Source organism: Arvicola amphibius, chromosome 2, assembly GCF_903992535.2.
Source record: "Arvicola amphibius chromosome 2, mArvAmp1.2, whole genome shotgun sequence".
Lineage (NCBI taxonomy): Eukaryota > Metazoa > Chordata > Mammalia > Rodentia > Cricetidae > Arvicola > Arvicola amphibius.
In genome coordinates this window covers 27,685,891-27,697,918 of record NC_052048.2, presented here as the reverse complement: position 1 = coordinate 27,697,918, position 12,028 = coordinate 27,685,891, and the positions used below count along the sequence as shown (strand labels likewise).

Here is a 12,028-nt window from a genome sequence, read left to right as displayed (position 1 = left end):
CCCATGTAATACTAGTACTTGGGAAATAGAGGTAAGATCAGGAATTCAAGAGCAACTTCAGGTACACAGTGAGTTTGAGGCCAGACTGTATTATATTAGACATTAGACACTGTCTCAAGATAATCTCTCTCTCTCTCTCTCTCTCTCTCTCTCTCTCTCTCTCTCTCTCTCTCTCTCTCTCTCTGTGTGTGTGTGTGTGTGTGTGTGTGTGTGTGTGTGTGTGTAACTTGTATAATACATAACATTGAATGATTTCATTTATATGATGACATAAAAAAAGTAGTCTAAGTTCATCTATGCTGTGGCGTGCCAGTGATTCAAAGGGAATTCCAAGGGGGCTTACAGAATTGTTTCATCATGGTTGGCTATGCTGATACACTGCTTACCCAAGTTGTACACTTACAGAGCAACCCCCACCGCATGTGTGTGTGTGTGTGTGTGTGTGTGTGTGTGTGCGCACGCGCACACACCTGTCTGTCTGTGTCTTCCATCAAAAGGTTTTTTTAAAACTGTAAACTGGGGAGGGAGATGGCTCAGTAGCTAAGAACATGTACACTGCTCTCGCAGAGAATTCAAGTTGGATTCTTCACACCCACATCAGGTAGCTTATAACTGCCGATATAACTCTAGCTGCCAGAGGGCTATGATACCTCTGGCATCCACAACCACACAGGCAAACATACACAGATATAACTTTAATAATAAAAAAAATAGCTGGGCATGGAGGCACATGCTTTTAACCCAGCACCTAGAAGGCAAAGGCAGGAGGATCTCTGTGAGTTCAAGATCAGCTTGGTCTACATAGTGAGTTCCAAGCCAGCCAGAGTTACACAGTAAAACTACGTCATAAATAAATAAATAAATATATAGATAATATTTGTGTTTGTTTGGTTTGGTATTTCCAGACAGGTTTTCTCTGTGTAGCCTGGCTGTCCTGGAACTTGCTCTGTAAACCAGGCTGGCTTTGAACTCAGATCTGCTTGTCTCTGCTTTCCAAGTGCTGGAATTAAAGGCATGAGCCACCATTGCTCAGTTAATAATCTTTAAAAAAAAAAAAAAGATAGGACTATAGGTGTAGTGTTACAAAGTCATAGCTCAAACTCCAGCATGGCAACAAATAATGAAGATGATCATTTTTGTTTATCTACTGGGTGTTTCCGACATTTGAAGAACCTGAGTCAGAGACACAGCTGTTGTAAAGTGCTTGCCTAGCATGCAGGAAGCCCTGGCTTATCCTCAGCACCGCATAAAAGAACGGGGTGTTGCGGAGCACATCTTTAATCCCAGGTGTCAGATTCATTCAGGAAGTAAAGGCAAAAGGACTAGAAGTTCAAGGTCATCCTTGGTTACTTTGGGACTTGGAGGCCAGCCTGGGATACATGAAACCCTGTCTAAAATGGGGGGAACAGAAAAGCAGAACCTGTGAGCATAAAAAATTAAAGACCTATCACGCTTTGCTCAGAATACACAATCTATTCATTCAGTCTCACACCATATATATTATATATATATACACCATCCGAACTTATCTGTCCCAGCAGTATTCTTTTGAGTTAGTTAATCTATAAACCTACGAATTAGGTCTATTGAAAGGTCAAAGGTCAAAGGAGAACTGCATCAAAGTGTAAATGTGCGGCTGACTTAGTTTAGACCTCACCGTCTTGGGACATAAGGAAAGTGCTTGTGGAAAAATTTTACAGGGGAGGCGTTTGAGACTGGTGGAACTGGGTAGACACTAGGCTGTGCAGCAACTCCAAGAACAGTCTCCAGGCCCCCTTCCAAAGCAAACTCCATGGCGGCTGCTCTGCTCTGCTCCATAAAGCTCAACCCTAGAGGGCCAGGCCAGATTCTGTGGCCTGGAAAATTACTGCAGTGCACCTTCCAGCTGCCAATGAAGCAGCACAAAATCGGCCATTTCAGAAGACCCTGGGCTGCAAAGTCGGAGAATTGTGCCCTTTACAAACCCAAGGACAGGGAGTGTCTGGCAGCTCCAGTGCCACCGAACTTAGACTGAGGATCCCTGGGTGGAGAACAGGATGAAGCTGGGGATGCCTTGCCAAGATACCCGCTGGCTCCATGAGGACAGGAACAAGGAGGGCAGGTAAAGGACAGAAACAAATAAGGGCAGTCTCCTCTAGCCATCACCACCCGCCTGCCAGGACACACTCAGACAGCACGAGCAGCTCAGTTCTTTTCTTTCCTTTATTATCATTTCTGTTTTCTCTGTGTGTATGTATATGTTTTCTCTTTTCTTTTTTCCTTCTTTCTTTCTTTTTTCTTTAAGACAAAGTTTCTCTGTGTAATAGCCCTGGCTGTCCTGGAACTCGCTTTGTAGACCAGGCTGGCCTCTAACTCAGAGATCCACCTGCCTCTGCCCCCACCCCCCACCCCCCACCCCGAGCGCAGGGATTAAAGGTGTGCGCCACCACTGCCCAATAATTCTTTTATTTTCAATTATATATACAGGTCTGTGTGTGTGCACACGAGTCCAGGTGCCCTCAGAGGGCACCTGATTCCCTGGAGCTGGAGTTACAGGCAACGTGAGGTGTCCAACAAGGGTACTAGGAACCAAACTCAGGGCCTCTGCAAGAAGACTGCATGCTTCTAAGTGCTGAGCCATCTCTCCAGCCCAAACCACTCAGTTCTTATCTTTGACATTCATATTCAAAGGCATTGTATGATGTACACAGGAAAAGAATTCCTGGGTTTTATCTTTGGATTAGTCACTGAGAAGTTAGTGTCTGCTAATACAAATTGTCGGGTGCTTTGAAGTCTCCAGCTGCCCAGTGGTTCCCAGGGGTTTTAGGTGAGAACCTGGAGTGCCTGGGACATGCCCAGAACTGAATACTAACGTGAAGGGGCCCACAGCAGCCAAGTGATATAAACAATGCCAAGGGACGGCGAGGCAAGCAGGGCACAAGAAAAGAGCCAGTGGATACTTGGGAAAGAATGGTGTGGCAAACAGCAAGAGCTGTGCTGTGCTGTGCCCTACGCCACTGCGAGGTTCCTCTCCAAGCCATCCTGTCCCTCCGTTGCCCACACATCTGCCTCGTTTGCATCTCCCTGCCAAGCACAATTCTCGGATTACCAGTTTGCCCCGGGTTACCTCTGCTACAGGAAGTTTCTGTCCTTTCTAGTAGAACGGCTGTGGTGCTATGGGAGCAACTTGTCAGTCTGACATCTGTGGGTGTCCCTCCCTCCCTGAGTCGACTCAAGACAACCAAAATGATAAGGGCCAACTGGAAATGTGGGGCAGACCTCAGAGGCAGCAAAAGACCATTAGTTCCCTAAGCTTGAGAGGGCTTTGGTGTCCAGCAGGTGAACCTGGTAGTTGGGAAGGAACATGCCAGGTTCAACTCTGAAATAAAACCAGTGTGAGCACTATCTCTCTGTGCTAGCTTTGTACCAAATGTCATCTATTGGCTCTGGCACCAAGTCGACCAATTGAGTCCTTCCTATAACCTAGGAAGCATCTTAGTGCAACCTCTGCCTTCTGAAGAGCCTTACCAGATTCCATATGAACAAACGGATACAACTAGCTAAAGCCTATGCGAGTGGAGAACCCTGAACAGTCTGCTCTCAGGGCTGCTATTCATCCACTGCACATCAACGTAGCTACACCAGTTACTAAAATACTAAAGACTTAGGTGCACATCTGAATACACTGTCACCTCGGGTCCTCTGAGCACCACCACTACTGCAATGACAGACCCCAGAGCATCTCTGACCACCCAGCCATTTAAGGATTTATGGGATACAGCAAAGAGCTCTCAAGACCCTATTCCAACACCACTACCTATCCTCAAAGTATTATTAAACAGATCTATGGTCCTTGCCTATTCCGCCCTTGCCTGTCCTACACAGCAATGTTATTCTACCTAAAACTCCTAACTGCTTTTCTGCTTTTGGTGAACTAAATGCCACGCTTCCCTCTTACTCAAAGTCTTGCACGAGAGCTGTGGCATAGCTCACCCTTCATTTACCTACACACCTTCTGTCTCACCAAACTCAGCTGCTCCATCTTACCAAACACTAACTTTTCCCTGGCTCCTGGTGTTGGCTGCCTGTGAGTAGCCCTTTTTTCTATTCTCCAGTAGAATCTCCTTTTTCCTCCTTTCAGGTTTTTTGCTTTGTTTGTTTGTTTGTTTGTTTCACACAGCACAGGCTGGCCTTGAACTTCCAACCCTCCTGTCTCCACCTCAGAGTGCTATGATTGCAGGTGTACAGCACATCCAGTTCTCTATGGGTCTTAAGAATCAAACCCAGAGCTGCATCCACACTAGGCAAGCATACTACCAACTAAGCTACATCCAAGCCTCAGTACATCAGAATCTGTTTCTAGTTTGTGCATGCTTTGCATCAGTAAGTATACAGTGTGCATGCTATCCTGGTAGAGGCCAAAAGTGGGCACTGGATCCTGTGTACTGAAATTCAGATCACTATGAGCCACCATATTGATCCTGCGTACCAAACCTGGGTCCTCTTCAAGAGCAGCAAGGGCTCTTAACCAAAGGGCCATCTCACCAGCCCCACACATCAGAATTTAACTAACTCCTCGCCATCTCTCTAAATGTCTCTACTTCTATGAAATTATCTGAAAGCTGTATCCCATTTTCAGAAATATCACTGCAACATCTACCTTCTACTTTTGAAATTTTTAATGAATGTTTTCCGGATAGGGTTTCTCTGTGTAGTCCTAGCTATCCTGGAACTCACTTTGTAGACCAGGCCGGTCTTGAACTCAGAATTCTGCCTGCCTCTGCTTTCTAAACACTAGATTAAGGGTGTGTGGCACCACCGCCCAGCCTGATTTTTTTTCATATCAACACCTTGTCCCACTCCTAGACAGAAAGTTATAGAACAAAGAAACCATTATGTGCTGGCTAGTTTTATGTCAACTTGGCACAGGCTAGACTTACTGCAGAGGAGGTAGTCTCAGCTGAGACAATGCCTCCATCAGATCAGGCTGTAGGCAAGCCTGTAGAGCGTTTTCTTGGTTAGTGATTGATGTGGAAGGACCCAGTCCATTATCGGTGGTGCTAGCCCCGAGCTGGTGGTCCTGAGGTGTATAAGAAAGCAGGCTGGAGAGACGGCTCAGTGGTTAAGAGCACTGGCTGCTCTTCCAGAGGGCCCAGATTCAGTTCCCAGCATCCACATGGCAGTTCATAAATGTCTGTAACTCTAGTTCCAGGGCTTCTGACACCCTCACACAGACATATATGCAGGCAAAACACCCATGAACAGAGAGAGAGAGAGAGAGAGAGAGAGAGGAGGAAGAAGGAGGAGGAGGAGGAGGAGGGAAGGAGGGACGGAGGAGGGAGGGAGAGAGGAAGGAAGGAAGGAAGGAAGGAAGGAAGGAAGGAAGGAAGGAAGGAAGGAAGGAAGGAAGGAGGATTAAGTCACGTGGAACAAGCCAGTAAGCAGCACCCCTCCATGATCTTGGCATCAGCTCCTGCCTCCAGATTCCTCCTGCCCAGACTTCCTTCAGTGATGGCCTGTGATGTGAAAGCGTAAGCCAAATAAACTCTTCCCTCCCCAATTTGCTTTAGGTCAAGGTGTTTCATTATAGCATGAGTAACCCTAACTAAGAGGCCATATCTTGGTCATCATATCTAAACAACCTAGCACATTGCTTTGTTTGAGCTATGTATTAAACAAACACGACTGGGTGAATGGCTGTGATCATTTCGGCCAAGAAACCCTCTTCTATTTGTTAATAATTTGAGTTGTTTTCCTTTAAAGCTATCCCAACAGTGGTTATGTCTTTTTCTGCATATGGAGCCCAAATTGCACACCATCCATATCTTAAACTACCAGGTTATTTTGTGAAGACGGAGCAGGAAGTGTGCTCCCCTGTCATTACTTTGCCACCCTAGAGTTTGGGACTGCCATCCTCTGTACACTTTTCCAGGGCTAAACCAATATACCTCACACAGGGACAGGCAAATGACAGGCTCTGGGTCCTGGAGGCCAGCCTCACAGATGACACGAAGGCGGGGGTGGGCTGAGCTGGCAGAGATCGCTACAAAGTGGCAGGGTGGCTCACTGGGGCTCTGGTGGCTGTGGTCAAGTCCTGGGTACAGCTGGGAGGGGCAGCTTTACTACTCTGGTAGCTCTTGGTATGCAGGGTGTGGAGGAGGGAACACTAACAACCCCCTTCCTACTTCTCCATTCCTACCTAATTCCCTACTCCTTCCCCAGAGGAATAGCTCTGAGCTGGGAGTAAGACACAGCATAAGAGGGAATTTTGATGCAAAACATCTGGGCTTCTTAAAACAAAACAAAAAAAAAAGTTTAGGGAACAAGTATAGCCATCTTTCAAATCTCACCCTGCTTTCCCCCCCCCACCCCCTCCCCCGGCCCCACACCATAAAGAAATCAAGACAGGACTGGGACACATGTCACAGCGGATGGACTTTAGAGTCCTAGGAAGAGGGAATCGTGACCCTCAGTGGCCAGGCTTGGGCTCTTGTTAGAAATCACAACAAGGACCAGGCATGGTGGCACATGTCTTTAACTCCAGCACCCACCGGGGAGGGAGAGGTAGGTGGATCTCTGTGGCTTGAGCCAGCCTGGCCTACAGAGTGAGTTCGTGGACAGCCAGGACTACACAGAGAAATCTTGACTCAAAAAAAAAAAAAACAACAAAAAAAAAACAAAAAACAAAAAACAAAAACAAAACCCAGAAAGAAAAAAAAATCACAAGGAGAAGGAGAAAGACAGACTATCTGACATACACCCACTGTCAGCACTGGGGAAACTGAGGCAGGAAGATCTTGAAATCAAGCCCAGCCTGCAATAAAGCAAGCTGCAGATTAGCATGGGCTACATAGTGAGAGGCTGTCTCAAAAAGAAAAAAAGAAACCACAAGGAGCACAAAGTCAATTTTGGAATAAGAAGCTGGGAACATATTTTTGGAGAAGGATCAGCTTGGAAAAAGAAATAATTTTTTTAAATAAAAGTTTAAAAGCCCACAAGTCAGATCCACCGAGGAGAGAAACACAACATATTCAGAAACTGGTACAAAGAAGCCAGCAAGATCCAGAGGCTAGAAGGGAGCCAGAGTGCAAGCCTATTATTATTATTAATTATTTTATTACGGCCAGCTGGGCCTGGTCTTGGACCAGAAAGCACTCCTGAGGAAGAGGTAAAGTGAAGAGGAGGGATGGCAACCACTGACTTCAGGACCACAGAGCAACGGCTTTCCTGTCTAGTGTGTATAGAGTACCCCACGAACCATGCTGGCAAAGGGTGTTCCGAGGAGGAAATGAATTCATGCCTCCCCCACCCCTACACACTCCAAGGAAACTCAGTCACCTGCACCTGGGTGACCAGAGTGTGAAGGCTTCTACAAAAATCAAAACCTGAGGAGGGAGGCTGGGGTCAAGCCAAGAAAGAATTCTAAGTATGGCTACATGCTTGCATCTCAGAGCAACCTTCTTCCCCAGGTGCGCGGGCTCTCTCACCTGGCAGTGTTCAAGAGGCAGAAGCCATAGTCTCTTATCCCAACTGAGAGGGGCCCTGGAGACCATGTAGGCCAAATCCCTCTTTTCCTCTTGATCTCTAGCTACATACAGTAGCTGGATCTCTTGCGACAACCAGTCTCTTAGCTCACAGCTAGAATTATGTTCTTTGCCATAGAGAGGTTGGGCTGTAAGCACATGTCTCCAAACCGACCCTGCTTAGTTCCTGAGACAATAATTTCTTCTGAGCCACAAAAGACAAAAAACCACATCCAGTTGTTGACCAAAGTTATCTACCAAGAGGGTATTCTTTGAGATTCTTTAAGCAGAAAAGTGAAACCCAGGCAGAAGATAAATGCGAACTTCCTCTTTAGGCTGGGAAAGGGCACCTGACCCTTCTGGAAACTTCTCCACTCCTTTCTGGCTACCACATGACATTTAACTTTGTTAGGCTAATCAAAAGTATATTGGAAGTCACTATGGATAATCATACCTATTGAAGAAGGGAAAGGCCATTTCCTCCCGTTTTCCTAAGCAGAAACGTGAATGCTTTGGTGAAATAAAAATATAAGTAGGAATCTACCCATGACAGGGTCGCCTTGAGAGGGATCTAGGGAGTTTGTTAGATCTGCGGGCTTTGCAAGGGCTTCAAACACTGGAGGAGGCAGTCTGGACGAGCGGAGAACTACGCATTCAGTAGGTGGGATACTTGGAAACAGTGGCGCACGCGATGCGGGAAGGCCAGGCGGCTCTCTCGAAGGTGTAATTGAAAAAGAACCCCAGAAAGTTCGGCCCGGAGGGGAAACAGGGAGCCAACCACACACCAACAAGCGGAGGGCAAAGCTGGGGCGGCGCCGACCGCAGCGTGCGGCCGAATCGTGCCGCAGCGCCGGAGCCCGCGCTCGCTAAACCACGCGTTTCTGTCCGCGATGCTGCTTGTTCCGCACGGTGGAAGGCGCCCCAAACCTCTCCCGGCGCTCCAGGAGCCACGAGAGCGTCCTGGTCCCACTCTGCCCTGGGCAGGCCAGAATCAGGGACCCACGGCGAGCCCCACCAGCAAGGGTCGCGGGTAAAGCGAGGGGCGGTGCTGGCACCTGGAGCCTGCTCGGAGAGGCGGATCCCTGCCCCGGAGCGCCCGCCCACCTCTGCCACCTCCTTGGCCCCCGGCGCTACGTACTGCGATTCAGGGGGTTCCCGCCGGCCTGGGCCGACGCCACCAGCTCCAGATACAGAGTCCAGAGTCCCACCGACACCACGGCGAGCAGCAGCAGCAGCCGGAAGCGCCTCCTCAGCAGTTTGATCGGACGCAGGAGCAGCATCAGCAGCGCGGCGCGGGGGCTCCCCATGGCTCTGCGCCCTGCCGGCCGCCCAAGCACGGGCTACCCCGTACCCGCTGCCCCGACCCGGCTCCGCCACTCAGCGCGGCGCGCAAGAAGTCTCCCCCGGTCTCTCTCCGGCCGGCCGGCCGCTCATGCTCCGCGCGCTGGGGTCCCTCGGCTGCGCGGGCGTCTCGCAGGTCTCTCTCCGGCCGCGGAGCCCGGCTCCTCCTCCCCAAGTGTCCACTCCACGCCTCTCCCCGTCGCAGGCCCGCCACCTCCCTCCCTCCCTCCCCGCACGCTCCTGCACCCAGCCTAGGAGGCTCTCCTAGGTGCCCGCGGGCTCCAGCGCTCGCTCGCGACAGTTAGGGCGCTTTCTCTAGGCTCGGAGCTTTACCTTACGCCCTACCTGTCCCGCCCCCGCCTGGGCCCCGCCCCTAGGCACAGGTGGGCCCTGCCCCCTAGAGGCAGAGGGCTGGCGAGAGGTGGGGCCAGAGAGCTAGTCCCTGGTGCAGCCACCAGCTTGGGGTTAGGTGGGAGGGTGTGTGGGATGTGTGATAAGGGAGACTTGGGAATGAGAGAAGATTCGAGTTAAGACGTGGGCTCAGTGACCGAAGGAAACTCAGGCACCGCCAAGATATTTGAGGGTGCTCCTTCCGAAGCTGGTGTGGAGTTGAGACTCATTTTTGTTAGAGTGACCTGGGTGACCTTGGCCTCAGGGCCTTTCTCTGTCTAAAAGGTCCCTAGCCCCAAGGGACACTTAGCCTTAACTGTCTTCCAAGTAAATTTGAATACCGTTCTTTCCTGGTCACAACTACACTTTGAAAGACACCAGGGGGGCTTAACAAGGAGTTTCTCCCATTTTGGATGGAAGCAATGTGTAAGCAATGTTGGAGAACTTAAAAAAGACTGGAGGTGCAACTCAGTAGTAGACCACATGCTTGGCTTGTAGGAGGCCCTGGGTTCATTCCTAGAACTGTAAGAGAAATAAGGAAATGAAGAGTGAGGCGGAGCTGCGGTAGAGATGGCTCACCCACGGGTGCGCGATGCTCTCTATAGGACCTGAGCTGGGTTCACCTGCAAACCTAACTTTCTCGGCTATCTTCTGCTGCTGCAGCCTCCACTCACATGTATTACCCACACAGAGATACACACACACACACAGAATATGTGTGCGTGTGTGTGTGTGTGTGTGTGTGTGTGTGTGTATTGGTTTTTCGAGGCAGGCTTTTTCCGTGTGACAAACAGTACTGGCTGTCCTGGAGCTCGCTTGGTAGACTAGATTGGCCTCAAACTCACAGAGATCCGCCTGCCTCTACCTCCCAAGTGCTGGGATTAAAGGTGTGCACCACCACCACCACCCGGCTAAAAGAAAATATTTTAAAAAGAGGAAAAAAAGAAAATTGAAAAGGAGAGGCACCTCTTCCTTAAGGAGCCCAAACCACGGTTGCATATGCATTACTTCCTTCTGAGTCCCTCCTTTTCTCCACCCTCATGCTTAAGTCTTTATTAAATTACCCTTAATAAAATCTGGAGCTCTACTTCTCTCTCTCTCTCTCTCTCTCTCTCTCTCTCTCTCTCTCTCTCTCTCTCTCTCTCTCTCACACACACACACACACACACACACACACACACACACTCTGAAAAGTAGAGAAAAAAATCACTCAGAGTTGAAAGGGTCCTCTAGATACTCCACATTCCAATGCCCTGACTTTAGGCAGAGAAAGCGACCCCATAACCAGGGTAGAATGAAGACACCACCTTGCAGGCCCCATGTTGAGCAACACTCCGTAGTTCCTCATGCAGCGGCCCTGTCCCTACCAACCTCCTTGGCTTCTGCAGACTGGAAAAGCCCAGCCTTACATCCTTCCAGAAGCCACAGCTTGAATCTATAATGGGATAGTTAAAAACCGAAATGGACAGAGTGAATTATCAGAGGTCACCCAGTGGCTGGAGGCTCAATTTTTCACTCTTGTGGAGAAAAAAGTCAGAAGAATGTGGAGAGAGCTGGGCATGGTGACACCCACCTGTGATCCCAGGGATCAGAGGTAAATGCAAGGGGGACCTGAAATTCAAAAGTCATCCTCAGCTACATAGTTGAATTTGAGGCCAGCCTAAGATACATAGAAGTACATAAAGATACATAGGGGAAAAAATTGGAAGAGGAGGAAAAGTGGAAAGTTCCAATGTGTCCCAGGATATCTTAAAATCAAGCACATGCCATGCAAAGGCTGTGGAAGGCAGGATCTACGGACTAAGCATTTCCTCACTCCAGTTCTTCAGAGGGAGGGCACGCAAAGGGCAGTTTCTGACGGACGTCCCTGTGACGTTCTAAAGCCCTGGATAGCTGTTCATTTGTTGGTTTACCAAAAGTCCAAAGCAGGAGGGCAGCTTGTTCAAGATGGCCTGAGTCTGCCTGGACGGGACTGGGGTCCCTGTCAAATCTCTCTCTTTTATTGGTAGCAGTGTTGCTGGGCGTCAGGCTGAGTCACTTGCAGCATTTTGTCATGGAAATGGGTGGTAGCCTGTTCCCTACCATGATTCTCTCCTGAAAGCTGGCAATCATTTCCTTCAACCAAATAAATGCTCAAAGTGGGAACTGGGAGAGATGGGAAACAGGGAGCATGCTGTCTCGTGGAGGAGAAAAGGTATTCACAGACAAAGAAATCAGACGCTTTAAAGGTCAAATTTCTGGCCCAAGCAGTAAATTTGCAAGAAAGTCAGAAGAAGAATGAAACCACCTTGCCCCTCTCCACCTTGTGCCCTCCTCTCTTTTTCTCGGCTTTGTTTCCTTGCTAAGGACTGGGCTCAGGTCTTGGGCATGCTAGAGCCCTGAGCCACACCCTAGCTCTGTGTTCTGTTCTTATAAAACTTCCCTGATAAAGACGGAGGTGGGGGGGGGGGGAGGAGAGCAGGAAATGCGCACGGTTCCCCACTCCTCTCTTCTGCCCACGTTCCTGCTGCATGTGCCTCTGGTTCCCTGCTTGCTCTACACCCCTTTGCATGCTGGGCAGGTGGCAGAGCACTGACTGACACCTGACCTTTGCATTATTCCTTTCTGGCTTCTGGTGTATCACAGACTCTGGCACTCAAGTCTCTTTCCAGATGGACTGAACTCCAGAGCTAAATATATGGGTTGGAGTACTCACACTGACCCACATACACAGGATCATATATTGAATATATTGCTTATCATGCCGTCTTGTGTCAACTGGATACTCACTAATGCTTCAGATGTCTTTTAGTGAC

At 49.1% G+C, this 12,028-nt stretch overlaps 1 protein-coding gene across 1 annotated transcript in view; it reads right to left on the bottom strand.

The window, feature by feature from the left end:
• Positions 1-8,809, bottom strand: part of B4galnt3 (beta-1,4-N-acetyl-galactosaminyltransferase 3) — a 101,993-nt gene extending 93,184 nt beyond the window's left edge. The window contains 1 exon segment of the mRNA XM_038320248.1: positions 8,641-8,809. Within this exon segment, the coding sequence (XP_038176176.1) occupies positions 8,641-8,809 (169 nt within the window).
• Between the last annotated feature and the right edge of the window lie 3,219 nt (positions 8,810-12,028).